General features: G+C 37.3%; 2 protein-coding genes across 3 annotated transcripts in view; one reads left to right on the forward strand and one right to left on the reverse strand.

Moving 5' to 3' along the window:
• Positions 1–24,794, forward strand: LOC144653858 (vacuolar protein sorting-associated protein 45-like). Its single transcript, XM_078513977.1, has 16 exons — positions 1–207; positions 853–987; positions 1,742–1,802; positions 3,481–3,560; positions 3,857–3,925; positions 5,036–5,173; positions 6,207–6,317; positions 7,686–7,778; positions 8,379–8,420; positions 8,628–8,738; positions 9,093–9,260; positions 10,372–10,530; positions 17,779–17,889; positions 18,914–19,035; positions 19,714–19,845; positions 24,107–24,794. The coding sequence occupies exons 1-16, from the start codon at positions 115–117 to the stop codon at positions 24,213–24,215; spliced, it is 1,734 nt and encodes a 577-aa protein (XP_078370103.1). The 5' UTR covers positions 1–114; the 3' UTR covers positions 24,216–24,794.
• LOC144653876 (trace amine-associated receptor 7c-like) overlaps positions 12,599–26,209 on the reverse strand; it is a 16,087-nt gene continuing 2,476 nt past the window's right edge. Inside the window, exons 1-2 of one of the 2 annotated variants that reach the window (XM_078514009.1) lie at positions 21,519–21,779; positions 12,599–15,233 (exon numbers count right to left, since the gene is read on the reverse strand). In XM_078514009.1, the coding sequence (XP_078370135.1) occupies positions 13,981–14,946 (966 nt within the window). In that variant the 5' untranslated portion in view covers positions 14,947–15,233; positions 21,519–21,779 and the 3' untranslated portion in view covers positions 12,599–13,980. Of the gene's footprint in view, positions 15,234–21,518; positions 21,780–26,209 lie in introns of those variants that run through there. The other variant, XM_078514001.1, reaches the window with a different exon arrangement.

Raw genomic sequence — 26,209 nt, forward strand, 5'->3', positions numbered from 1 at the left:
ATGAAAATAAATATGGCGTCTGGAGTTCTGTGATTTGGGCGATATCTTTACAAGTTTCTGTTGATTTTCACCCTTGAAACTTGCAAATTCGGTTTTAGAGGAAGACAGGGAATCATGAATGTCATTTTGGCAGTCAAGCAGTATGTCACAAAGATGATCGAAGACAGTGGACCCGGGATGAAAGTCCTTCTCATGGACAAAGAAACAGTAAGCGAATTAATATCTAACTGATAATAACCTAAATCACTCCCAAGGCTTTAGAAAAATTCTGCCGTTCGTTTTGTTTTGATGCAATAATCTCCTAGCAGTAAATGTTTATATCAGTTAGTTAGATGTTCTTGACCTTCATGAAACGTTATTGTGTGCACATCTCGTCATGTTAATTGATCCATGAGTTAGACTAAAAGCTTTTGGGGAATAACAACAACAATGTCGAAACTGGTAAAGCATAGGGGAAAAAAATGCGTATTGCGTGAAATATTTTATACTATTTTCTCAAGTCATTGGTGGTGAACTTGGCTAAAAATTAGCCTTATATGAGCTGTTCTACTACCACATATACCACATTCCCCCACGACAAGGTAAGTCAAAATCCCCCACCCCCAAAGAAAAAAATATCAAAGTGCAAACATGATGCTCCCAGCCCCCTTAGAATTAACCCAATTTTTCATAACCCCATTCAAAAAAGCCACTTTTCCCCAAACCCCTTTGAAAACTTTTCAAAAGATCAAATGATGCCAAAGCAGCATTGCCCCCTTAAAAATAATAATTTTTGAAGCTCCTTCAGAAAATCTTGAATATTAGGCCACCAGATGAGATGTTGAACTACTTTTCTGTAATTAATCTTTATAGACTGGGGTGGTGAGTATGGTGTATACTCAAAGTGAGGTTCTACAGAAGGAGGTTTATCTGTTTGAGAGAATTGACACCAGTGGTCGAGAAACCATGAAGCACCTGAAGGCAATCTGTTTCTTGAGACCAACAAGGGTAAGACGGTGCTCCACAGGATATTTAATTTTTTTAATGTAAATTTAATTGAATTTAATAATTGATGTACAGCATGAACCTTAATTTGAACATCAATTAATAAGAAAATAAAAAAAGTTGTAATCATTTTCATCATTTGATTATTTACACCTGGAAATCCTCTTTCTCCTGGGTAACATTGTGTCACAACAAATTTTACAACAACAGAACCATTTACGATGATACTTTTTATTAAAGAGAGTTATAATCAAGAAAAAGGAATTGTCTTTTTATTTTATTTATTTTTTATAATGTTATGTGCCAGGTGCTGGCTGATAATTACTGTATTTGAATGTTTGAATACTCCATTTGAATGTTTGGCTTAACATATAAGAAAACATCAAATCATAGTCCTTTCTGAAACTTTCACCTCTCATCTTAAGAAATTAAAACTATTCACTGTTTTCCGGGATCTTTTCCGAGGTTAAGAATATTTAAAATTTGACGTTTCGATCAGTTTCACTGATTGTCATTTTAACAAACAGCCTGAAGAAGATCAGTGAAACTGATCTAAACGTCGAATTTTAAATATTCTTAACCTCGGAAAAGATCCCGGAAAACAGTGAATAGTTTTAATCAAATCATAGATTTTAAAAACTGACTTACATGCTGTCTTCAAATTTTGTTTATTATGTACATGTGCATGATCAACTTGACAAAATTAGTTGTATATGCTCCTAACCAGTATTTTGTCTTTTTTTGTATTACCATCAAGGAGAACATTGAACATCTTTGTAGTGAACTGAAAAATCCTAAATATGGAGTGTATTATTTGTGTAGGTATTAAACGTTTTATTACACTCTGCCAGTCACATTTATTGATAATTATTTGCCTGCACATCAAAGTATTCCCTAAATGTGGCAACAAATAAAAAAAAAAAAACAAGCTACTACAATTATTATAGCAGCAATACAAAATAACACATTATTCTCTTATTGTGTAGTTTCATAAATTATCCATACATGTACCTCTCACTGGGGAAGGGATTTTTCCTAAGAACCCCCCACTTTAGCTTATTTTGCTTAAACTTTATACATGTACATTTCCTTAAAGTTTTTGGCGAGACCCCCCCCCCCCTCCCCTCCCCCCTATTCCCAGAAATTTCCAATCCTTCTGTGGTGGAAAAAAGATTATATGATTATGATTTCTGGAACCACACATAATTTTATAACATGTCTGACTTGTTTTGAGATATCCCTTTTATAAAACAGGCTTTACAAGTTGTACATAATTATTTGATTAATTTCACTTACCATAATGATTATTAAATAATTAAATAAAACAAAAATAATCTTTACTTGACAGAATGATATATAATTTATATTCCGATTTATGTACCACATGTATGCATCACCACCATTGGCATTATAACACGACCCCAGGGGGGGTACTCCTGGATCAAAGTGACGGGGATGATCGAATGGAGGCAAAACTCAGGACCCAAAAAAATCCCTAAGTCTCCCGATATTACCCAAAAAAATCCCTGGACCAAAAAAACGCCCAAAAAAATCCCTAGTCAAATTACCCCTAAATTGCCAAGGTTGCGCCAAGGCACTTTAGTTTGATTTTAATACCCAAAAAAATCCCCTATTTAAATCAAGTCACCCAAAAAATACCTGCTAATTTCCCTACCCAAAAAAATCCCCTATTTAAATCAAGTCACCCAAAAAATACCTGCTAAATTCCCTACCCAAAAAAATCCCGGAATCGAAAATTTCGACCCCAAAAAAATCCTTCGCACATCCCCGTCACTTGGATCCCGGAGTACCCCCCTGGGAACACGACGCCAGACATCAAAAGACTGGCGGAAATGTTTCCAAGATTTCCGTTTGAAACAATGTTTTGCTTGAGGGATTATAAAGTTAAACCACGATAAATACATTTATGGTGCCAGAAGACTACAGAAACTCACCTTGGTAAAATTTAACTTTAGTTACCGTAACTACACAGCAAAGGCATTTTAAGATTTTTTCAAGACTTTCCCTTCAGTTTCAAGTCTTTTGCATTTGTGGCTGCAAACCGAATAAAAGTAAACGGTTTACAAATCTTTTTGAAAAATTAATTTTACATGAGCAGACAGCACTTGTCAGACTGAATGGCGGTTGCGATACATTTTACAGCTTGCTGAACATAAAGTTTCGAACTTTTTATTTTTATGGTGTTTATTCTGTTAACTGAGACAAAGCCCTTTTTGACAACTTAGCTACAAACTTATGGAGATTAATTTACACCTGATAAAAACAGTCTAAAGAGTTCTGGACACAGAATAAAATTTATTTATCACCAGTTCACTTTTGTGATCGATCGGGTGAAACTTCGATTGCCAGAAACCTTGGAAACATTTCTGCGGGTGTTTTGATTTCGGCATCGCTTATCAATGCAAACAGTGGTAATTCCACCCCTTTCCTGAAAGTGAAAAAAAATATATATATATTTTTTTTCTGTTTCTTCAGACTTTTCTTACTTCATTGCTAAACCAAGTATCAGAGCAATTGCAGAAGCTGATGATCATGAAGTAGTAAGAGAAGTTCAGGTAATTTGGCTTTTTCACCAATTTAGATAACTGGACTTGTTCGAAATAGTCATAATTAGTGTCCTCAATAAGCAAAGCAGTGCTACATGTAATACTCAGACATTTAAATTAGGATTGATAAATTATTAATTATTCAGATTTTTGTCAATAATATTGCACTGCTTATTTTTTAATTAATTTACATGACGGAGCAGTGTTTCTTGTACATTGTACATCATGTTCTTCACTTCTGAAATGGGCTGGGCATACAACATGTAAACATTTACTTTAATAGTAATTTTCTGTTGTTGTTGCAGGAGTTCTATTGTGATTACTATGCCGTTAGTCCTCATGTGTTCTCATTAAACCTTCCAAATTGCTTGCGGGTGAGTGACATAATAACAATCATCTGATTTAAAAAAAAAAAACAACAACAATGCATATGTTAGTTTTACTAACAGCTAGGTTAATTTTTGTTGGTACAGTACAGCTAGGACAACCTAACCTGCGATCAGGCTTTCTTTTTTCGCGGCGGAGGGAAGGCGAAAAAAGGAAAGCCTGATACAATTACTTGTCAAGTCGTCTGCCGCCCCCTAATTAGAATATCTGTCAACGTCGTCGAGAATGTCGGCGATGCCATCAGATAAGCTTGATTAGCACCTTCAAATTATATTTTTACTCTCACAAACATGTGTTTGAATTACCCTTTTTGAATGAGCAGTGTTCGGATGGTTTTTAAAATTTGTTTTCTGCAAAGGCTGATTTTGTGTAAGGCTCAGGTCAGACATTTCAAGATCGTAGTTTTCGTCACTGGCACGATCGTCTGGCGTCTTTGGTGGTGTGATGTAATACTTTCGACACCTTTGGTGGTAGATCACGCTCTTGCCGAATCCCGTCGGAAGCACCGCCAAAACATCTTTTCTTTCACAAACTATTTGTCGAATACACTCCCTTTGTTCGTCTTTAAATGTTTTGTGAACAAAACCCTTGAGAAATTTTCTAAAAGCTAGAAGAACTTGCTTCATTCCGCTCAACACCTGCCATTATAACAATCATCTATGCGCGATATTTTTGGACCGGAAATTAGACTTGAACTCAATTAGCCAATCAGGATAGAGTTCTAATGTTGCCTTTTGTTTCCTGACGAATCAGAAAAAAGTCCAGATTCTGGACTTTTTACAGACGACTCGACAAGTAATTGTATCAGGTGTTCATTTTTCCGTTGACCCCCCTGCCGCGAGAAAAATAACGCCTGATCGCAGGTTAAGGACAACCATGAAATAATATCATTTATTGTTTTTGGTTGTTGCTCATGAAATCAAATGATGGTCTATTATAAACCATCTTCAGGATTGGGATCACTTTTTGGTGGGGGAGCTTATAAAGGTTAAAGTTCTTGAGGGTGGGCTTATAAGAGAGTGGCTCAATGGAACTTAAGGGAGGGGGGGGGGGGGGCTTCTGGTATTGCATGCTAATGCCTTTTTTTTTTCCATTAGGGTGGAACATGGGATGTAGATGCATTAGACCGCTCATGCCAAGGAATCTTGGCTGTCTTATTATCATTAAAGAAATGCCCGGTGATTAGATACCAGAATTCTTCTGAGATGGCCAAAAGACTGGCTGAGAATATAAGGGTAAGTATTACACTATATAGATATGCTCATGTGGAGGTAGGCAATGTGGCTACCTGGTTACTGTGTTGGACTTTACATCAAGAACTTTCAGCCATGCTGTGGGGTTGGGGGCTTCAATATAGAATGACGAGGATGCTTGTCAGAAAATTTGAAGTATAAAGCCACTAAAGACGACCGATCTGGGCGTGGATCAAGCTTCTTTTGACCCCTCAAAGATACCATTTTCATGCCTGGTTGGTCTTACTGCCAATACAGTATACCACATTTGCAACCCTATTTACAAAACCTTGATGGCTAAAAATATTTAGCGTTTTGTGGTGAACACCCTAAATGAGACCAAAATCCAGAATTTATACCCGAAACAATGAGCATACCGTAATAATTCGATTTAATGCCCGGGGTGCTTATTTATTTTTAGCACCACAAAGGAGGGCGCTTATTTGAGACAGGGTGCTTATTCAGGACAGGGCCCTTATTTAATTTTTTGAGAAACAATCAAATGTTCAAAAGAAAACTTATATAAATATAAAATATATAACAACAACAGAAACTGTAACTGAAACTGAAAGTTCATTTACTTTTAAAAGAATTGTTCATTTTAGCAGTAAATATATACCTGTACGGTACGGTGAATGTTCATGAGTTTATCTATTGGACATCAGTGATTTCAAAAGCTTTAGTAGGGACAGTTATCCACAATAGGGGCGCTTATTAGAAAAGGGGCGATTATTAGAATGGGGGCGCTTATTGGAATAGGGGGGCTTATTGACAAAAACAGATTCGAAGGCGGGCGCTTATTCGGAAGGGGGAGCTTATTGGAAGGAGGGCGCTAAATCAAATCATTAGGGTACCCCTCCCTTTCATAGAGGAATCCCCCCTCTCAGGGCCTAATCACAAGGATGATTTTTCATGTTGTGTATATGGGCAAGGCGCACTATACTGTACTCTCAACTGAGACATTGCTGATGAGTCCAAAATAAATTATTGTTCATACATTATTATTAATTTATTTTAATTTAAATCTTATTTTCAGCATAAAATAAATGATGAGGCCACACTATTCGACTTCAGAAGAACCGATGTTCCTCCCCTTCTGTTGATTTTAGACAGACGAGATGACCCTGTCACGCCACTGCTAAATCAAGTAAGTTCTTGTTCCACGACATCTGTCATGCAACTTGTCTTGCACCTTTTTAAAACCATGAGAATATAAACCACACGCAGTCCCTTTTTTCTTATTTCATGGAGCGTAACGTAACTGAAAACAAAAAACAAAACAAACAAAAACTGGGAAATTGCAGGACAAGATGCCCAACGTTGGCAAATCATTCCTTTATTTTGCGTTCTCAGAGCAACATATATTTCAAACCCTTTGGCTTTCTATTGTCCCTATTTTTGTGCATTTCGTTCCAAGATTTCCCACGACCATTTCACTGCTTGTGTTTTTTATCACTACACGCTCAATGGACAGAGATAAAAGAGGCGTGGAATAGGAATAGAGTATTTATTAGTTGCATGTGATGTTATTTTGCAAATACACTGCTTAGAACAGTGAAGAGTTTGTCCATTGACTGAACAATATATAATGATAATGATAATGAATTTATATAGCGCATTTTTCATATATATATGTTCAAATGCGCTGTACACATACCGGTATTGTAATTTACTACACAAGGCCAGACCACAACACCGGGAGCTTCGTGCCCTACTCTTTGCGAATTGTGTGTGGGTTCTTTAACGTCCCCTGTGATAAGACTGAAGATACAGGAGACGGGACCTACGGTTTATCATCCTTTTCCGAGAAGACTAGAATGTCTAACCATTTGCAGATGTAATTACAAAGGCAGCACATTCTCCTCAGTTATTTTAAGACCCTGAGTGTTGGTTCGGTCTGGGGTTCGAACCCACGACCTCCCGCACAGCAGTCCGGCCCTGTACCAACTAAACTATCCAAGCACTTTGTAATATTAGGAAATAGCCTCAGCCAATGTAGCAGTTTTAAGCCACTGAACCTTTCTTCACTACACATTTAGGTTTTCAAATTTTAACCAAATTGTTTCTAAGTGCATACCTTCCCCTGTGAGCAGTGTATTCTTTCCATCTTCCTAGAAAAATCGGGAAGAGGGTGGGACATTGTCTTATTTTTTTTAGGAAGATTGAAATAAAATTGCTCAAAGGATATAAAGTGCATTGCCCATTTTATAGAACAAGACTACTTACTTTACACTGAAAAATGTACACTTTATACAATGTACATGTGTTGTAAGGCCCAAATTTGTCATATTGTTCTTCTTTCTCTTCTCTGTAATTAGTTATGTATTTGCAGAATTTAAAATTGGCCCAACCACCACCAAAGAAAAGAGTCTTGGTGGGTAATGTTGCTTCCTAGTTATCTCCTAGACAGGCTTAAGTCAGGCTTGTGAAGGAGGAATACCTGACGAGCCCAACAAGCTTCTGCATATAAATGAGGCTATATATAAGTTTACTGAGGGTGTCATTTTAATTCTAGTGGACATATCAAGCTATGGTACACGAGCTTATTGGTGTCAGAAACAACCGAGTTGACTTGTCAAGGTGTCCTGGTATCACAAAGGAACTTCAGGTAATACATGTAAAAGCTTGTACACTCATTCTTAGAAGTCTTTTTAGAATCAATGGCTTCTTATTGGTCTAATCAAAAAGAGGCTCAAAAAATCCGGTGCGAACTCCCAACCTTGTTTTGTTAGCAGTGACGCCATCAACATACGCCATGTTGCTTAGCAACAGGAGCTGTGAATTCAGTAAATTTCCCGGATAACGAACACTCGAAGTCTATCTCCATAGGTTTCAGTATATATGTGCCATTTTAGAGCAAAATCTGGCCTTGTGTAGCACGAGTGATAACAGATTAAACAACAAAACAAGTTATCATTTTTTTTTTCTTGTGAAATGGTAATGACAAAATCGAAAAATGTAAATAACTTTTCTTAACCTCCAGTTGGAGATCGGTTTTAAGTTCATCAATTGAGCCCGGCAAAGGAAAAAACCAATACGAGAAAAAGTGGTGAAGCCTTTATTCGGGCGCGAGAGAGGTCTTCTTGAAGAGAGCACCTAATCAAAAATCAAGAGATGTTCAAAAACCGGTCTCCCACTGTATAACTTTGGATGACTTTATTTTAATGAGGATCAGTGGATTTTCAATTCCTTTTATTTGTTTTAACAGGAAGTCGTTTTATCAGCAGAACACGACGAGTTTTATCAAAAGGTAAGTTTCCAGCAGCCTGAATTTCACACGTCTTCTCCGATAGGTTACTCCCAAGAATTCTTAGGAGTAAGCAATGCTCGGGAGTAAGCGATCAGAGAAGGCAGCTGCATTTCAGGCTAACGTTTCCTGCTACTGTTGTTGCAAAACATTCATCCAAATTCCTCTTTGTGTTTACGTGTTAACCAATTTTCTTTTAATCTCTACCAGAACATGTATCTTAATTTTGGAGAAATCGGTCAGAATATTAAGACACTGATGACGGAATTTCAGCAAAATGTGAAGAGCAATCAGCGACTGGAGTCTATCTCAGACATGAAGGTAGCAATGGAATAATAACTGTATAATAAATTACATTTATCTTGAATTACGTTTTTGTTTCTACTAAGCAGTACTTTCATGTGGTACTGTTCGTTACGCTGTATAAGGTGGTTTCATATCTGTGGATAAAACCCTAGTGTGTGACTTTTCAAATGAAAGCTACTGAACAGTACTTTCATGTGGTACCCTTTATTATGCTATACAAGGTGGTTCTAACTTTTAAGTCTGTGGATAAAACCCTAGTTTGTGACCATTCAAATGAAAGGTATTGAGCAGTACTTTCTTGTAGTGCTGTTTGTTTTCAGTATTGTGCGACATTAAATTTGGGATTTGGGATGTTTTCCTTCCTAACAGGCGTTCGTGGAGAATTACCCTCAGTTCAAGAAGATGTCAGGAACAGTGTCTAAACATGTTACAATTGTGGGCGAGTTGTCTCGTCTGGTCACAGAAAAATCACTCTTGGACGTGTCCGAAGTTGAACAAGATCTCGCCTGTCAGAATGACCATTCGTCTGCTCTACAGGTTAGTATTAAAATTGTCACTGACGTCTTTCCTTTTTTTAGTTAACAACTATCGAGAATCTTTGTTGTGCAGTGAGCCAATCCGAACTTATGTAACCAGTGGAAGGCGCGCGTAAAACAATATTGTAATTGTGATGAAATACACGGGAAAACGTGTAACCACTGAATTGCGCGGGAAAACGTGGAATCTGTGACGAGCGCGGGAAAACAGGAATCCGGTGAAAAACGCGGGAAAACGTGTAACTGGCAAGCACGGTCTAATGGTGGATTTCCACTGACGTGTAAATTTTTTTTACGTGCGTGAAAAAAATTAGAGTCAAGGTGGATTTCCACTGACGCGTATAGTTTTACGTGCGTTTATGTGCGTGAGACAATGTATAAACGACTCGCGTGAACGTGTACGCAAGCCATTTATACATTGTCTCTAAATTTTTTCACCCACATAAACGCACGTAAAAAAATTACGCGTAAGTGGAAATCTAGCATAAACCACGCTTTAATTGGTCGAGTGGCATTGTCTATTTTATTGACTGGTTAGAGAACGTTTCCATGTGTTTTCATGTACCAATCACTTAGTCCAGTAAACTACCTTCCAAAATGACTGTTTTTAAAAATGTTTCTTGTGGGTATTCAAGGTTTTGTAAGCAATCGACTTTGTTAATTAAGTTGAGTTTGATAAAGATTAATTACCCAACGTAACGAATTTGAAAAGCTTATGCTTCGGGCGTCAATTTATGGTTAGCTAAGCCTTTCACTTGCCCACCGACGAAGCACGACATTTTCTTTGCAAACAGAAATCTGTTGCAACTTATCTTTCTCGCATGGGCGAGGGGCAAAGTTTTTCGCAGGTGCTGAAAACCGCTCTTATCGCTTGTGCATCATATGGGCCTATTGCATTAGTTGCTAAGAACATTTTTAAAGGGACTATGTCCCGGGGATTTCACAGTTTTTTGGTCAAAACTGTTTTGAAATAAGTGGTAGGCAACTTAACCCATAAAAAACATTATCTTTGAACATCTAATGCAAAAAATAACCCTTATTTGCGGATATACATAGTGACAGTCCCTTTAAATTTATAAACTTCCATTTATTCAAACTTGTTCGTCCTTCAGAACATTCGTCGTCAACTGGCTAATGAGAACGTGTCTGAACTGGACATGATTAGGATGGTGTCCCTGTACGCGCTGCGGTACGAAAAACACAGCAGCAATGACGTGGGTGGCCTGTTAAACTTGTTGTCAAGAAGAGGAGTCAGTGAACAATATAAGAAGGTGCGTAGTTTTTCAATAATGTTGTTCTCTAGTTTGTTTAGTGTGATCGTCTGGGTAAGAGTAATTCTGAAAAGAACTGTTGTTAATGACTGACATTTCGACAACCTGAGCGGAAGTCATCATCCGAGTCAAGTGAAAAGTTGTTGTCAGTCGATGATGTTATAAGTCTGGGCCCAGTTGTTCAAAGGGTGGATAACGCTATCCACCGGATAAGTCGCTATCAAGTGGATAACTGTCATACAAAATCTTCTTCGCTATCCACTGGATAGTGATTTATTATTTACTCGAATAAGCGCCGCGGCGCTTATTAAATTTTTCGCGTCTCAAGTGCGGCGCTTATTCGAGGGCGGCGCTTATTTAAAATTTGGACGCCACAAAGAATCTTATCTTATCTTTTACAGTTATTGAAAAGAGCGTCTCTTGAAGTGGCGCTAGCTGTCCTGGCAAAAGTTGGCGGCCTTTGCAGCATTTACAGAACTACGTATTGTTAGAGTGTTGAATAGAAAAACTAATGGAAGAGCGATAAAACAATCACTCATAACTGCAAAACATCGGTTTTGATGCAAAGAAATTTTCAAGCTTGTCTTAGAGTTGCTTTGTAGTCAAGTGCCGTTTAAGTTAAACAAAATTATTCAAATAAGCGCCGCATCGAGACTGCGGCGCTTATTCAGGGGCGGCGGTTATTCGGGGGCGGCGCTTATTCGAGTAAATACGGTATCCACCCTTTGAACAGCTGGGGCCTGATCCGTTGAAGCCGATTAGTCATTTTAGCCGTAATGTTATTGGCTAAAAGACTCGCTTTTCTCCTTTACTATTTTACCTGAAAGGAACAAGCTCTGATTTTGGCAGAAAACTTCGTCCTGTTATCCAATAAGGAAGATTTATAACATGAACACTTTTAATGCACTCTGTTACAATATACATTGCATCTCTTAGAAACTCGTCATAAAGTAAGAATACTTTGCGATTAATTGCCTGATGATCTTGAAATTTCGGAGATCGGGAACTTGAAAAAAAGGAATTTTGAATGAAAGCGTAATTGAAAAGAAAGTAAAAACACTAGTACAAATACATGTTATCATACTCGCTTTTGTTATACAAAACTTCTACTCTATCTGGCTTTTTACAAATGTGCTTTTAACTGAGAATTAAACAGATTACATGTGTCCTCAGCACTGGACACAACAAATAAGGGTGACGACTTTTCGGTATAGCGTACATCAAGTCGCAAGTGAAAAGTTTCCATCGCTTGCCATACTTATAGCGACTAAGCTGGTCGTAGCTGGGAACGCTGTAATGAACAAAGGTCAAACCAACCACGCACACACTTAACCATACGACACGATGTGAACGAAGGTCAGCGGTTCGGATGGCATCTTGAGCCAATCGGCATTACACGACCTGACGTTCGGGTCGAGTTGGGTCCACCCGAAAACCGTCTCCATTGTCGAACATGTTCAATGGTCGTAACGACGAAACAACAAAAAAAAACTTTCTAGAAGTTGCAATTGCAAGACGTACCGTTCAGTTGTGCGAAAGAAAATTTGCGAGACGCTTGTGAACCGTGCGGTTGTGTTTATTCACCTTTTTCTTAAACCTGTTTGTGAAACTAGCTTTGTTTACTCAGATGGGTTTATACTGTAAATAATAGTTACTTGTCTCCTGAAAACCATTTAGTTTGCGAAAGGTTTCATTATAACGATGGTCAATAAATTAAAAAAAACATCGGTTTCTGGCCTGAAGCAAACGTGAAATAAGTTGAGTTCGATAAGCAATAATTAACTGGCTGGCGAACTAAGTGTTTCGTCATACCCCGACCAGAGGCGCAGAAAATACTGCTTGAAAATGGAAGCCTAATAATTTCTATTTCCCTAATGGGCCATGATTTGTGGTGCCATTGCCGGTAATCTTCGTTGTAAACACTCACTGAGCCTGAATCGTAAACGACGTCAGGCGCGCTTCGCATTTTTTAGAGGTTGGGAGGGGTGGGTGGGAGATGCAGTAGCGTAATAGTTGGCGCGCTGAACTTCGGATTGAGCGGTTCGGGTTCAAGCTCTGGCTGGGGACGTTGTGTTGTGTTTTTGTGCAAGACACTTTTCTTTCAGAGTGACTTTCTCCAACTAGGTGTGTGCGATGGACTAGCATCCCATTCTGACAGGGGAAAATAGAAATACTCCTTGTCGTTTAATGCTACGGAAACCGAGATTAGTTCGGTCCGCCGATATGAGTAACTAGAGGGGTGGGAATGTTTGATAACTGAGGTGCAATTCTGCTCTCCACCCCTTTCTCCCAGCCTAATTAAAGTTCGCCAATTTTCTTCTTTTCGAATGCTGCTTTGTTTACGAGAGCAAGCACGGAGGGCCAATGATCGAAACGCACTTTCTTTTATGAGTTTTGCTAATTGTTACGATGCCCATTTGTAAAATTGCAGTGTTCGACTGCGCGAAGCATATCCAGGAAAAAGACTTTTGGTTGTAATTATTGAAATGTTCAAGAAATCGACGGCTCTAGAAATCAAGATTCCACTAATTCTATCTTTTTGTTTAAATTATCGTATATACATTTTGTTAAACATTTTAAAATGAAAACTAGCGATATAATACATTTTGTTGACAAATATATCCTTATAAATGTCTGTTTCCTTTTGCTATATATTTCTACCAACTCCTAAAACAACTTGACTAAATGCATAAAATTAATACTTTTTTTTTTTGTTAAATCGTCCTTTGTTTTCTTTTGACATGTCATACATTATCTCCTCTTGGAGATTTTCTTTTTATCCGGGCACGAAGAAAACGACCAAGCCACACTTTAGACTGACTAGAAAGGTGTTTAAACTGAATTAATGTAGTCCCTTAACCAAACATGTATTTATTAATATGTACAAAAACTGAAAACCTTATTGTTCTTGTCAGTTTATATACAACGAAGTCCTCAAATCGAGAAGGAAAAGTCAAGTGCGCTGAATATCTTGCATTAAAATCCTGTAATCTAATGTTAATCTCAGCTTTAAAGTTAATCTTGATGCAGAGTAATTTGAACAAATCGAATCCCGTTTAAAGGGACTGTGTTACGGTTGAATTAAGTCTATTTTATTAAGTTTTACCAAATACTTGCTTTGAAACTTAATGTTTGCAAGGAAATTACTTCTATGGATCTGAATGACAAACTTCGTTGCAACCAAACTGATGTGTCTACCTGGTGCTATAATTTAAAATTACAAGCAAACGAAATTAACTTTGAAAACTGTTCGGCCCAAGAATATTTCAAAAACCCATATCGCAATCCGTTTCAATCTTCTTCACTTTTAGCCATCCGTACCTTCTTTTGAATTGTTGTGTTATTAAATTGTTCCTTCGTTGTTTAAAGAGGTTATTTTCATATTTCACCGAATTTGTCGGTCATTTTCCTTGCCTACAAAATTTCGCTTAAATCCATGACACAGCCCCTTTAGACTCTTTGTGATCCACGAAGTCCGGTAGTAAAGGATTTCAATGCGTCTAAAAAGTCCTGTTTCATGAACGTGCACAGAAGTGGGTTGCATAACGCGGTCAAAAAACGAAAGAAAATGATGCTGGTCACTATTGCATTCATGGCTTTTGGCGATATGCTGTGGAGCCCTGCCATCTCCAGATCATCCATTATAGCCCACAGAAAATAGAAAAACAGGCCAAATATGAACACTGCGATCATTGCAATGAACAGCGAAGCGATCTTCTTTTCGTTCACCTTTCGTCTGCCGGCATTGACGCGGGACGCCGAGCGTGAGCGTCGAGACAGTTCACTGTGGATTTCATTGCTTTGTCTGCGAAGGTGAATGAAAAGTTTGGTGTAGATAGCGCCCATAAAGATCAGGGGTAGTATGACGAGGGCAGCCATGTGGAAAAAATCGTAGCCAAGCTCAATGCGAATCAATGTTTCGTCGTCCAGAACTGCCAGAATCCAGATGAGTTGTATCGTCGAAGCTAGCAGTGCAAATCCCCAGGCAAAAGCGAGTGCCCATTTGATTCTCTCCTCAGTCACGATTGAGGGATACTGTAGGAGCTTCGTTACTCTAATGTAGCGGTCGATTGATAAAAGAATGAGATGGCCCACGGACGAGAAAGCCAGGAAGCGATTCGATATATCCATGGCGATGCACACTTCGAGCTGCAACGTTGCGGAGCAAGCTATTACCATCGGCACCGCGAGCAGGCCTGTCAGAAGATCGCTGAATGCAAGGCTTGCGAGCATTGTGTTGGACGTGGTACGAAGACGTCTCCTTCGCCAGATCAGCAGTAAAACTAAGCTGTTTGCTATGACGATGAAAAACGAAAGCAACCCATAAAGAACGAACGCTCCCGTTTGGTCGCTCGTGAACGGCTCTTCCATGTCAAATTCGTCATCTGTGGCGTTGCTATCGTTGTTGTTATCCATCTTTTAGCAATTTTCGTGGGCTTTCTGCTAACCAGTTACTTGATTTATCTATTCGTGGCTTAGTTTAGCAGAGTTATTTTCTGTCTAGGGAGTTCGGTTCAAAATTTGTTCCGCGGTCAGTCTTTTTAGACACACGTCGCCGTGAAAGGCAAAAAAGGCCTTGTTGTTTACGATACCAATCTATTGTTGATGAACTCCTCTCAAGAAACAAGGCAAATACCCTCTTCCTTTGTGTTTGTCTGTCTGTCGGCTACTGATCTCTGTTGCAGCACAAAATGAATTCGTGTCTGAAAATAATCAGGCAAAAAGCAATTAGTATATGCTAAATTAAAAGGGTATTTAACGTTTGTCATAACTTAAGTGACTAAAGGTTTACAGCAAAAGCGTTTTTAATATGCCACTCAATATGTAAATGGAATTTTGAAAATTGAAAACTAAAACTTGCTCGTTTTTAAAAAGGTACCGACGGTTTTGCCTGAGTGCCGCTCTTTTTTACGGCAAAATATACATCCGCCGGCTTTGCTCTGTAAAAAAATACTTACAGAAACATTAACGACCCGAAAACGTGACTATTCCTTATTTTAATTTTCAATCCAGGTACTTAAATGTAATCATTTAGTTTTTAGGTCTTTTTTCCTTAAAACGACACTTTTAATTTCGCAGTTTGCTCGCTGCAAATGCCTTCCGGAAGTTTTAGTTGAAAGTTGAAGCGTCAGAATATCCGAATGTTGTAGACAAACTGAAAATTACTCAAATCGTACGAGTATTATAATTTCCCCTTTTGAATACGATATAATTTCCCCTTTTTGAATGTACTTACACACGTTTCTTCTAAACAAGTCCCGCAAATGTCCTTAGTAGTCTTTCATGTACATCAAATGGTGCAATTTTGTGCTGTTTTGAGCAAAACTATTTGTAGTTTCTTATCCGTGCGTTACATGTATTATCTTATCTTTGAAAGGATTTCAATGTAAACAGATATTTGCATCCTGCGAGTTTCAATAAAATGTGGCATTGTTTGTTCTCGAAGAATAGAAAAAAGCTAAATTGCTTTCAATTACAAACTTCCTCAGCTTTGTCAGTAATGACGCGCTTATAACACCCAAACAAAGCAACGGCCTTCGATCCTCAAAACATTGAATAGTGATTTTGTGAACGAAACTCTCGCCCGATTTTGCTGCCTCCAATTGGCTTCAATGTGGATTGTACTCAAAGCAATTGTTATCTTTAACACGACTTTTATGCAAACAGAATTTTTAAGTACTCATTAGGATGTTGTTTGCTTTTCGAGAATAGAAAATGTGAAATTACCTTCTTTTAAAAAAGAGTAGAATACAGCCTTGTTCGAAAGTGTGAAATTGTTTCTGGACATCAAAGCGAAACTAGGCGACACTGTGGTTTTGAAACTAGTTAATTTTCATGCAGATTTAGAACCGTTTTTATTATTTACTTTAGGCTAAAAATTTCACGAAATATTATTGTGTTTGTTTTGTGAAGTTTAATGTTCATAACATTCACTTGCAAAGATAAGCTAGGAAAAACTTAAAACTGAAGGAGAATGAAAAAACTAGTCTTGAAAAAAGGTGTTTAAAAATTGTAGAGTTCGGAAATCATTTGAAATCACGGCTGGTTTGAACTGATAGTGCCCATTAGATTGATGTTACTACGGACATCGGAAACGAAGCGTGCGTTGTCAATCATATTACACTTGAATGGTTTAAATATAGCAGAACGCATTTCCCTTAAAATCTAACTTCGTCCGTATCTGGCGAAACTAGCGATAAATTTTGACATTTTGGCTTGTATTACTTTACATCTTTAAAAAAAGACGACAGGTTTTGTGTAGTTTGCTTGTGTACCTCCTATTTCACAGGAAGGAAAACAGACGTCTGAACCGCGCAGGAGTTAGGTTTTTTGCCAAGTACACGAGAAGAGTTTGTGGATTGCAAACAGAAGTATGAGTGTTTTATAAGCCACTCAATTTCTTTATTTGGCCGATAAACCATAGAAATACATGGTATATTGCTTTTAATATAATTTTCATACGATTTGCTGGTGCAAAAATCAACACCTATTAACCAATGAGATTGCGCATATCATCTTAAGTTATCTGTGTAAAAATATTGATAATGTTGTGTTTACAAGGCAAGCAGCAAAATGCGACCTGTCGCCTTCCCGGGTCGCCTAATCAAAAATCATAAAAGACAAATCATTTCGCAACATGAATGTGTAGTTTTGCTATCTACGAGCCAAAAGACAAAAAGAATAACTCAAAAGGTAAACCATATCAGGCCGACCTCTGTCGGTCACTAAAGCTGTGTAAATTTTTGTATTTAAGTCAACCATCGATAATGTCTGGAAAAATTGGCGCACGGTAGAGTTGCGTGGTAATAAATTATAAAGGGACATAATTAGAACATGCTTATGCCTAATTATGCCCCACCACACTCCGCTTCCACCCCCACCCCTTAGAGGAAACGAAAACACCCTTTTTATGTGGTTTATTATTAATATTATATATAGAGCAGTTTTCAATTGAGTGTCGTAAAACCAAAACCAAAGTAATTACTCTGGCCAATCACAAAGGACACGGACAATCCAGTGAACCAATCAAAAGTCGAAGCAAATACATGTAGCCGGCACGAAGCGCGGGAAAACGTGCGCGAGCGAGTCACGATTGGTTTTGGTTTTAGTTCTGATTGGCTGAGAAAGTGGCGCGAGATTTTTAAGCCAATCAGTAAGCGTAGCAATGCAAAACCAAAGCAAACGCAATTAACTTTCGACACTCAAGTGAAAACCGCTCTATACTTTTTTTTCCTTTGGATGCGTCAGCTGGTGACTGCTCTGATCCAATATGGAGGCCGAAATGTCAGGAGCAGTGATCTCTTTGGACAAAACAAAACTCCACTTTCACTGACAAGAAGGTTCTTTAAGGGATTAAAGGTATGTTTAGCAAGAGTTCAGTGCTGGAAATAATTTTTCTTACTTAAAAGGACATGTGTCCTTCCAAACTTTTATTTTGAACGGACATATTAGAAAATTGGTCGGACATCAATTCGCATTTTAAATCAAACACATTGAATTTTCCAAGACACAGTCACGTAAGTTCTCGGACATCATGTCCGAACATATTGTAAAATTGGCCGGACATTTTGGCATATTTGATCGGACAATGTCCGATGACCGACAGTAATTTCCAGCACTGAGAGTTAATTTCTAAATGCCCGTATAGATTTAAACTGTTGTTATTTTTACTAGATGTAGCGCAGTTGTGTCAGTGTATTTATGTGTATCGTTATTAAAAGAAGCCTTGTCGTGGATTTCAACGGATTTTTGAGCAGCCAAAATTTATATTTGTGTCGTAGGGAAACCAAAAAAAAATGCTCCATTTTTATTAACAATTGCTTTATTAGAGCACTGAAACTGTTAACAAGCGTCTTTAGCTGCGGATGACTCGGATGGAAACGGATTGCAACTTGAACTAAGCTTTTCATGTTGTTTCCGCGCGTCTTCAAAACATCAATATTTATAGCCGAAGTTTGATTTTCATCCGCAAATTAAGGTTATATCTTTCTTTAGATGTTCAAAGACAATGTTTTTCATGGGTTAAGCTGCCTTCCACTAATTTCAGAACAGTTTACACTAAAAATGTGCGAAATCCAGTGACGTAAAACCTTTTATCCCAATGCCTATTTCTTTTCAAGATCTTTTGTAGGTGGAAGGGTTTTAATACGAAGACAGGGTTATTATAAATATTCGGAGTTTGGGGCGGGGTGGGGGGTTATTTTTATACACAGAAAACCGAATCAAACAAGAGCCTCGTATTTTCAGGTTTTTCTTAATATACTTAATTATTAGTATCTGCCATTTGTCAAGTAAAATCAAACCATGATTTTTGGGTTTATTTAATTTTAAAGTGGTTTAAGGTTGAAACCAGACATGATATTTAGTATTCTTGTATTTTCAGGGAGTTGAAAACATATACACTCAACATACGCCACTTTTGTCCGAAACACTGGACAGCCTGGCCAAAGGAAAATTAAGAGATACCCATTTTCCATACATCGGTTCGACAGTGCTTCGCGACAGGTAACTTAAAACAGCGTTTAACCCTCGCAGCCCTAAGAGTGTTCTGCCTTAACTTTTTCCTAATCACAACAGTGCACATTTTTGAATACATCTTGTGAGAATTTAGGAGGTGATCGACACATCTATTGTCTTTATACATGTATGTTAGTAAATTATTTCAACTAGTCACAGCAAAAGCATGGAAATCGGACGGGAGAATTTATTTGAGATAGTGGGACTCGATTAGCTCAGTAGACAGTTGGAGTGTTTTTGCGTCAGTGCTTTCGGAAGATATCATATATTTGCTTACATGAGTCTTGAACGGTGCCGCAGTAAATTTTCTAGCGCGAAATTTGAACCAACAGAGCAATTTGCTTTGCAGAGCTTTATAATGATTTAGGAAACCCGTTTAACGCCCTCCAGCCAATCAAAGAGAAGACGACGACGCCTTAGCCAATGAAATGCAGAACCCAATCTAAGGGTGGTATGGATCGCGACCACTATCGGATTCATGTAGTACTGCACTTCACGGAAGCCATCACGATAGGCTTGGTTTGTAAAGTTTGGACCAGCAAATAACACTTAAATTCGCTTCAGTTGTATATATAGTAGGAGTTTAAAGTATCATTGGCATGCCGTTAGGGTAAAATTTACGCTGATTCCTTTAACGTTTTGTATTTAATGTGTTTTCATTTGAAGGCCTCAAGAAATTATTGTGTTTATGGTTGGAGGCGCAACGTACGAAGAAGCGTATGCGGTTTACAACTTAAACAAGAGCCTGCCCGGAGTGAAAATTGTTCTTGGCGGCACTACAATTCATAACTGCAAGAGGTAAGCGTTGGCTTGCTTTTATCCATTTTTTTTTTATTAAACAACACTTGACAAATGTGTTTGTGTTTGTGTTTGATTTCTTTTGTCGTGGATAGTTGTTATTTACAAGTGCAGTGTAACTTGCCAGGCTTACTGGACGTTAGAAACTTTCCCGCCATTTTGCAGCGCGCGGGGGGAGATTAACTGTGATTGGACAATTTAAAAGAAAAGTCGCACGCAGATTGGTTACATTTTGTACTGTGTTTTGAGTGGGAAAGGTTTTCTGGTTTTTTTTCAGACGGTTTTGTGACCATATCGAAAGTTCTGATTAATTCATTTACAGCTCCATGTAAAGAAATCTACAACTAAAACTGGCATATTTCTAGAAACCTCAAAGCTATTTATCTATAAATGGATTCTAACTTTAATAGGTTAGTAAGTTCGCGTCTAAAACAAATTACACAACGTATTTTTAAAAAAGTTTAAATTTTATCCTTTTCAACGGGGTTTTTAGTATAACTTGCTTTGTCAAACGTAAAACTAAAGTGAACAGACGCGTCCTTTTTTCTCCGTGTTGAGCAAAGCAAAGTTTATAATTTCATTTATAAAGAAGCCAATTATGGAAAAAAAATTCTAATTGCCCTCAATCTGTTTTTCTGAAAATGTATACACAAGAGTGTTTGCGAGCTTTTTTTTCTTAAGATAAGGGTTATAGTTTTTTTTTCTCTTTTTTGGCACAAGGTTAGAGTTAGAAACACTTGTGAACTCTTAACAGCTGCCGAAACACTCGTGTATGGCTTTTGTGTTTGCAAAGCAACGAGCATTTCTCGTTTCTCCCGAAAATGTGTTCTCCTTCTTTTTTTGTCCCTTGTTTGTTTGGACTTTGAACTAGTTATGGTAATCTTCCATATTTTTTTTTCTTAAAGGACAGACCTACTAAACCACAAATTGTATTATGCGATGTGCAGAGTACATATTTGATCAGTTGTTTCAGAGCTTACTTGCCTGTTCATACATAAATCACCAAACCTGAATGCTTTTGAACATAAAGAAAAATATAATTTTTAAACAAAGATCTCTTTCACGTGCAGAACAAGACGGCAACATTTTCAAAAGAACACAAAATATTAATATCAATTCAAATTTGCCTAAGCCTTCATATTTACTTCGTTAAATAAAAAGAAAATGAAAAAATTAGAAAGGCGGGGTTCCTTCAGTTAAATGTTTGGAATATATCAGGCTGGGTTTACTGAAACTTTTCGGAAAAGAAATCTTCGAAACGGATACCTTCACTCAAATGTTCTATAAAAAAATAATAATGAAAAAAATCCAAAAATTCGGAGCAGGTCGTAGTGGACACGGTACTTCCATAATCACCGAGAAATGAGTACTTTTGCATATGAATACTGTAATATTTGTTTGAAATGGCGCCAGATATGTGGATCGTAATGAGTGCTTCCTTTTCTTTAAAAGGTAACGTCGCTCAGTTGTTCACGTAGAGTTGATAGTTTTTGATAACTCATTCATGCGCGCACGTGCAATCATGGGACCTTAAACTGGGTTTGGTTTGAAATAGAAAGGCGAACTTGTAATGGCTTCTCGTTCAATCCCTCGTTTTCATACATTCTTCCTTGCTTACTTTAATTTATAAAAAGCCTGATATGAAGTTAGTGATGGAAATCAGAGAGGCTAACCTTGAAAAGTTGACCGTTGTACCAAAATTTTCCTCGTCTTTTTTCACTCCGACTCTCTTCATAAAATACTCGCAATGTACTAAGACAACAAAAAACAGACTGTAAATATATAGGTGACATTAGTGACGTATTTACCGCGCACATCAAAGTATTCTTTTTTGTTATCGGACCCGTCATATGCCGGAAAGCGATGGCACAACTGTCATGTGTCGTAGATTTTAAATTGTGTTTAAATCAATAGAATCTAAAAGGACTTCCATGCTCCTTCCGCTCTCTAGCTGTGTAACAATTTTTCACTTGCGTTCGGATCTCATAAACGAAATTGCTTTTCCTCAGACACTTAGATGCATTTAGTTTTAGAAGTGCTGAATTTGAATAAGAAAGAATAGCGAGTCACGTTTTGTGAGTGTGACTCGTGTGTTATTTCATGTTCTAGTAAATATATTTTTTCTTGATAGAGCATTTTCTAAATATGTAGATGGTGTATCTTCGTTCCTCATTCAGCCAAAAAAAAAGGAAAGAAAAACGTAATCTGAAAGGAATGCCTCTCCTCTCATTTATTTTTCAATCTAAATTGTCGTAAGGCGATTCAATTCTACCTTCATTTGAAGAAACCATTAGGAGTTAAAAGTGGTATTGCCATTTTTGTTTAAAAAGTCTGCACGGCGAAAGATAAAGAGAACAGCCAGCTATCTTTCAAGCTAAATTGTTGCTGCGGAGACGATTATTTCTCTACTTACACCTGTGGAAGCTTTTATGAATTGAAATTGTGTATCGCGACGCCTCAAAACTCGAATTCCTCATACTGACTACAGTATATTTCTTCTAATATCTCCTAGTTGATGAATTTCTATATTCTCATCATATATCTGCTTAGGAATATATTGCTTTTGTAATGAGAATAGAGACATTGATGTTGGTGTCTTCTTGGTTAGCCTGCGCGCAGACGTTGCCATGTTTTTCATTTGTTTTGAGAGTTAATCTTGTAAATAAAGAGGAAATGTCAAAGTAATTTAGGTTTTAATTTGTGCCTTCCGCTAAAGCTTTGTAAGCAACGCTTTGTGCTTGTGTTTATACCACATAAATGGAGTTAATCTTCATTTTATACTTGGAAAACATGCGATTTTAAACGTGTTGAATTTGAATAAAAAACCGAGTCACAGATTTGTAAAGTGTGGTTCGTGTTCACTTGCATGTATCACATATCTTCGTTCGTTCGAGAAAGTAAAGAGTAAAAACCAGGGTTGTTTTACGATATGACAATCAAAATATCTTTTTCCTCATTTAGCAAAAACGCTAGTGTGTAGAAAAATTAGTGAAAATGGATAAAAAAATGTTTCCCTTTAGTGGAGAAAGAAGTCTCACGGTTCTGGAAACCTTTTTGTTACTTCAATACAGTTTTCCCCAGTTGATGTTTTTCTATTTTCTCCTTACCTATGTCTGTGACAATATGTTAATATTTTTTTAGAGAACTTACGATTTGATAATTTTGAAAAATTATTAAAATGGTCAATTCTAGTTTTGTCCTTTATTTTTCTCTTCAAAGTACTCTTGCGCAGTGTTTTTCATTTGTTTTGGTAATTAACATGTAAATTTGAGGATTTATCATGTCAACAAAAAGGCCAAATGTCAAAAGAAGTTAGGACTTGATTTAGATTGTGCAAATGTTGCGAGAGAGCAATTATAAGCCTAATTAGAAAATGGATTCATTATGAGTTGTGTGTGTTTTAGACGCCGGATGAATAGAAGGGTCAAACTGTTCAATGTAAATATAAAGCGCATTTAGGAAATTGCATGAAACTTAAAATGAGGTCACGAAGGTGATATTTTTGCTTTTTGTTGATTTTTCTAGCCTTTCTTTTTGTTCGACGTTCACCTTGGCAGCGTGCACAATGGAACAAAACCAAATAAAAATACTCAGAATGTAAACATATCTAAAATTAACGCAAATTTCCAACAGAAATTTGACTTTTTTTGTTCAAAAGAAATCATAATTCCTTGTGTCACGTGAAATTTATCACGTGATGTTGACAAATATGGAAAGCCTTTTCACTTAAAGGGACTGTGTCACGGCTGAGTTAAGTTTATTTCATAAAGTTTCGACAAATACTCGGAATGAAACTTAATGTTTGCAAAAAAATTGCTTTTTTGGATCTATAAATGACAAAATCATAGCTTTATTGCAACCAAATATGTTTTCCGCGCGTTATAATTTCAAGTTACAAACAAACGAGATTAACTTTGAAAACTGTTCAGCCCAACAACATTAAAAACCCATATCGCAGTCCGTTTCAATTCTCGTCACTTTTGGCCATCCGTACCTTCTTTTGTATTTATTGTATCACTGAAATGTCCCTTCATTATTTGAAGAGGTTTTTTTTTATAGTGTGCCGAATTTGATTGTCATTTCCCATGCCTCAATTTGGCTAAAACCGTGACACAGTCCCTTTAATTGACATTTAAAAAACGCAACATGTGCCTTTTCTAGCACTTTTATAACATTCTTGAAACTTACTGCCTGCTGATAAAACTGATAACTGATGATAATTTGATAAAGTCTAACAAATTTCCTTTTTATTCTTTCGCAGTTTTTTAGACGAAGTTATTCATTCCACTGGCCAAGGGGCGGTATCTAGAGCCCGGGCTTCCTCGGGCGGAGCACATTACAGATCGTCTTACACGTCATCGTTTTTCTGAGCTACATCGATAGTAATTTACAAGGCTATTATTAGGAATTTTCTGCTTAGGAAATCAACCACGACTGCAACCAGAACGACGCCGCACAGTAGGTTTATCGAGCAGTAGAATGATAGCCGTCCTCTACAACCAAATTCTGTTTAATTTATGTTGAGCACAAAGGTACGGCCGGCAAAATTGTTGCGCTTTCTTGAGTGGCTCTAGAAGTTCTTAAGTAAAAAATAAATTCATCTCGTTTTGTTTTTTACGTCCTTGGCGTCGCTGTTGTGGTTGCTTTTATAACTCCCACCATCTCTAAAGTTAAGTACAAAGCGTACACAACGAAATAGATCCATATGAAGAAATTCTTAATGTTTTCAGTAAGATTAAAATTTTGAACAATAATCCAATAAATAGTTTAAAGTTGTTCTTTCACGCTGGTATTTGTTAGGAGAGAGAATGGATTCCATGCAGTTGAAACTGATCGTTACCACATTCTTACAATCCAGCTTTCGAAAAAATGTGGCGGTTGTACATTTCACCACAAAACCTTGCGAACCTAACACAGCCAATAGAGCACAAAAAAAAAAAAAACATTTCTGCGAACTTCGTCCATGTACTAACAACATTCTTCGTGCAGGGTTTGAAGTTTTTAGTTTCTGTGCGTTTTTACGAGCGTTTTTAGCTTTTTGCGCGCTAGGAACTATAAGTAAATGTACGTTTTCGCGTTGGACCGCTGTAGCAATTAGCATTCAGTTAGTTTCCCGTACATTGAACTTTTTGCGGACGCTTTTGTCTCCTGACTGGAATAGTGACGCGCAGAAAAATTAAAAGTTGTCGAATAAGAGCACCTCGAACACCTAAAATGAAAACACATATGCACAGTAAAACAAAGAAAGAAACTTAGCTCCAAGCCGAAAGTGTTAATTTCTACTTACTGCTTATAAGCATACATTTCTTTTAATGTTAAGTAAAAAAAAGTTAGCGATGCAGCAATTTTAGACATCATGCGTCTCTAATTGAGGATGTCTTAGTTGCGCCAAATGTCTGGACGAAAATGTGTTGATGTTGTATAAAAATAAACTTCAGTACTTTATACATTATGTAACTTTGAGATTAAAGATTGAAATACCATCACAAGTGTGCTTTTGTTCAATGCCATACACTGATAACTTTTACGCCGGTTATCGGAGAAGTGATATAAAATGGCTTGCACGAGACACGCGAGAGCGATGTCTTTTCGATGCCAAACATTTTCGTCTCCAGATGGATGCCAAAACTCCCACACTTATGACGTAATAACCCCCGACTGCTGTCTGATCGCTTGTTTATTTTGAGCGAAAATTCTAAGCTAAGCAACAACAACTAATACCTCGAGAGGGGGTACAATTAAACGTCCATCTCGTAAAATAATTTCTTGTCCGTCGATTCTTGTACTTGTTAATTAATTAGTTTTGAGCGCTTTCGGGCCACTGGTTTATCGTTCACAAAAAAAAACTCATTGCCCACGCTTTATTGCAATAGAAAGCGAAATATTTCTTGAAATCGCCAAATTAAAAAGTCTTGGCGAGACCATATGCCCTTCCCACGGTTTAATTGTTTTCCATGCTACTGTGATAATTACGATCATTTTCAGTACTTTTTATTAGAATTTTTAAAAATCCAAAAGTTTGGTAATACTGCCTTCGAGTGAAAAGATGTAAAAATAAAAGAAAAAAAAGTAAACGTGAATCACGCTTTATTGGCTTTGGTCGTATTTTGATTGGCTCTATGTGAAATGACAGCCAATAGCATTCGATAATTCATTTTAGCCCTCTCAATTATCCGGCTTTCAAGCAGTTCAAAGCTTAGAAAAAACATATTACCTTCTAGTGGAAAAAGAGCTATAGCGATGTAATGAGAAAGAGTACGCTATCTTAAGGCGGGTATTCACCTGAAGGCCGTTTTTCACCATGGGTTTAACGGAAATATCTCGTTCGTGTCCAAGGAATCTAAAAACCCTTCACTCATATCTT

Source organism: Oculina patagonica, chromosome 1 (assembly GCF_052425735.1).
Source record: "Oculina patagonica isolate OP01 chromosome 1, crgOcupat, whole genome shotgun sequence".
In the NCBI taxonomy this organism is placed as follows: Eukaryota; Metazoa; Cnidaria; class Anthozoa; order Scleractinia; family Oculinidae; genus Oculina; species Oculina patagonica.

Excerpts from the sequence above, each read along its gene's own strand:
- LOC144653858 (XM_078513977.1), top strand. The coding sequence starts at position 115 with ATGAATGTCATTTTGGCAGTCAAGCAGTATGTCACAAAGATGATCGAA. Across the intron at positions 3,561-3,856 it reads AAGTAGTAAGAGAAGTTCAG|GAGTTCTATTGTGATTACTA; the intron begins GTAATTTGGCTT and ends TTGTTGTTGCAG. Across the intron at positions 19,846-24,106 it reads ACAATTCATAACTGCAAGAG|TTTTTTAGACGAAGTTATTC; the intron begins GTAAGCGTTGGC and ends ATTCTTTCGCAG.